This window comes from Chiloscyllium plagiosum, chromosome 41 (genome assembly GCF_004010195.1).
Source record: "Chiloscyllium plagiosum isolate BGI_BamShark_2017 chromosome 41, ASM401019v2, whole genome shotgun sequence".
Lineage (NCBI taxonomy): Eukaryota > Metazoa > Chordata > Chondrichthyes > Orectolobiformes > Hemiscylliidae > Chiloscyllium > Chiloscyllium plagiosum.
In genome coordinates this window covers 6147629-6150431 of record NC_057750.1, presented here as the reverse complement: position 1 = coordinate 6150431, position 2803 = coordinate 6147629, and the positions used below count along the sequence as shown (strand labels likewise).

The 2803-nt window shown below is 47.1% G+C and overlaps 1 protein-coding gene across 1 annotated transcript in view; it reads left to right on the top strand.

Annotated features, from left to right (window-relative positions):
- The first annotated feature begins 63 nt into the window (after positions 1–63).
- The window catches only part of si:ch211-136a13.1 (HHIP-like protein 1), a 32675-nt gene continuing 29935 nt past the window's right edge, over positions 64–2803 (top strand). Inside the window, exon 1 of the mRNA XM_043680669.1 lies at positions 64–646. Coding sequence (XP_043536604.1) covers positions 362–646 — 285 coding nt within the window. The 5' untranslated portion in view covers positions 64–361. The remainder of the gene's footprint in view (positions 647–2803) is intronic.

Genomic DNA, 2803 nt, shown 5'->3' with positions numbered 1-2803 from the left:
AGAGAGAGAGAGAGACAGGGAAGAGATGCAGGAGCAGAGAACGAGAGAAGGGGGACACAAAGAGAGACAGAAGTGAGAGGGGCGAAAAAGAGAGGAGAGAGAAAGAGAAACATGAGAAAGATATAGGAGGAGAATAGAGGCAGTAAAAGATCAAGGATACAGAGAGAAAGAAAGAGGGAAAACAGTGGAACAAAGAGAGAGGAAGAAAGATCCACACAGGGTTAGAGAAAAGGATAAGAGAGGGGCAGGAACAAAGACAGAAAAATAGAAGGAAAGAGAGGGAAAACAGAAACACCAGTAAGTAATCGAGGAGAGGTCTTCAGCCTCCACACGGGGTTAAGTCTCGATCCTCCTGTTCACAATGACCTTGGTCGGTGGAATGAATTGCTGCTTTAAGGTCAGTCTGCTGCTCCTGGGTATTTCTGTCCAGTTGGTGATGGTAGTTTCACACCCTCAGTGCCTGGATTACAAGCCGCCATTCAAACCCACCAAGCCCCTGGCATTCTGCACGGCCTACTCCAGTTTCGGTTGTTGTGACGCGAGGGCTGACTCCAGCCTGGCCCGAAGATACCAGCACGTTGTCAGCTACCTCCACCCCTCGGGGGTCTCAGTCTGTGGCAAGTACATCCAGGAGCTGCTGTGTCAGGTGAGAAGGTGGGGAAACAGTCTCAGGGTGAGGGGAGGTCCGGGAGTAGGCTTTGTGCTTGGAATCTCACAATGAAGGAAATTGGGATTGGGGAGCCATTGATTGTGAATTTTGGAATTAATTTGTTACGTGCAGTTGGGATTTTTCTTTCAGTATTCATTCACGGAATGCGGGCGTCGCTGGCATTTAATGCTCATCACTAATTGCCCCAGAGGGCAGTTAAGAGTCAACCCCATTGCTGTGGGTGTGGAGTCACGTGTAGGCCAGACCAGATAAGGATGGCAGTTTCCTTCCCTACAGGGCATTAGTGAATCAGATGGGTTTTCCTGACAATCGACTCACGGTCATCATTAGATTCTTAATTCCAGTTATTTTTAGAATTAAATTTAAATTCCACACCATCTGCCATGGTGGGATTTGAGCGCAGGTACCTCAGAGTGTTATCTGAGTCTCTGGATTAATGGTCCAACAATCATACCATTAGAACATCACCTCTCGCGAGCTAATTGCATGATATTCAATAACCATCTCCTGGAGACTCAAGACTCAAGAGTAAGTTGCCCATCACTCTCACTGCACTCATTTATTCAGGGGATCAGTGCATTCCCAGGTATGGAATGAGCTGCCAGAGGGAGTGGTGGAGGCTGGTACAATTGCAACATTTAAAAGGTATTTGGATGGGTATATGAATAGGAAGGGTTTGGAGGGATATAGGCCGGGTGCTGGCAGGTGGGACTAGATTGGGTTGGGATATCTGGTCGGCATGGACGGGTTGGACCGAAGGGTCTGTTTCCGTGCCGTACATCTCTATGGCTCTATATATTGCCCGTCCCTAATTGCCCAGAGGTTGCAGTGGATCTGGAGTCACATGTAGGCCAGACCAGATAAGGATACAGTGTCCTTCCCTAAAGGACATTAGGGAACCTGATGGGTTTTCCTGACAATGATTCACATTCATCATTAGATTCTTAATTCCAGTTTTTTTTTAAAAGGGAATTTAAATTCCATCATCTGCTGTGGTTGGATTCAAGCCCAGGACCCCAGCACATTACCTGGGTCTCTGGATTAGCAATCAGGCAATAAAGCCAATACCCTCCGGTACATATTATGGTAGAGACCCCAGAACAATTTGAATCGACTTAAACTCACTATTGAGCACGGGTGCCTTTATTTCTTTTCCCGAAACAATCTGTTCAGAGACATTTGAACCCAGATCCCCTGGCTCAAAGGTAGGGACACTGCCACACAAGCCTCCTATCAGTTCATTGTACCCTGATGGGCAGGGTTTATCTTGTGATCTCAGTTAACCCTTTCGGCCCCTTACTGCCTTAAACAACAGGGAGCAATGCTGCAGAGCTCTGACGTGGGCAAATCGCAGAGAAATCTGGCCGGGCCAAATAGCGTACCTCCTGTGCTGTTTCTGGGATTTTGCTGTGCATGTGGCGAGTGTTTTTCACGTCACAATACTTCAAAAAGTGCTCCTCTGGCACTTTGAAGTATCTGGTGGTGGCAGTTGCAGGTGCTACGTAAATGCAAGTCCACCTTATTTGTTTACACGAGTGGCAGGTAGTTGAACTGGAAGTATTAAGGGATGTGGAGCGAGGGGAGGTGGAGTTAGGTGGTTTCATGGAGTGGTAGAATGGACAACTCCACTCCTTCCCCCCGCCCCCCCCCCCCATCTCCCTCACCAGGATTCCTTTCCACTTTTACTCAGTTTCACGATATGTCCTACACGTTGCTTGTATCAGAGTGGTTCCTGTAGACACTGACTCAGTCCTATCTCCACTCAACTTGCTTTCCCGCGCCTCCCCCCACCAAGGCGAGTGGAAAATGTAATAAGGTTTCGCCACATGCTAGTGAGGGAGGCATTTTTGAGGGCTCGAGACGGGTTTTAAGAAAAAAAAGTCATCATTCAACACTTTGAAAATGATTCATACTTTCCCAGAAAAATCATTAACTCTTGAGAGACAGTTTTTAAAATTGCAAAAGTGGGAAACACACACAGTACTCACAAAAAAGGGGTCACACAGACTAACATTCAACTCCACAACACTTAGGTGATAATCAAAAGCATCATCATTGTAAGGTGTCGCTGTTTATTCAGCAGGGTAAGGGTCACTCACTGTGTAACCGTACAGGGTCAGGGTTTATTCAGCA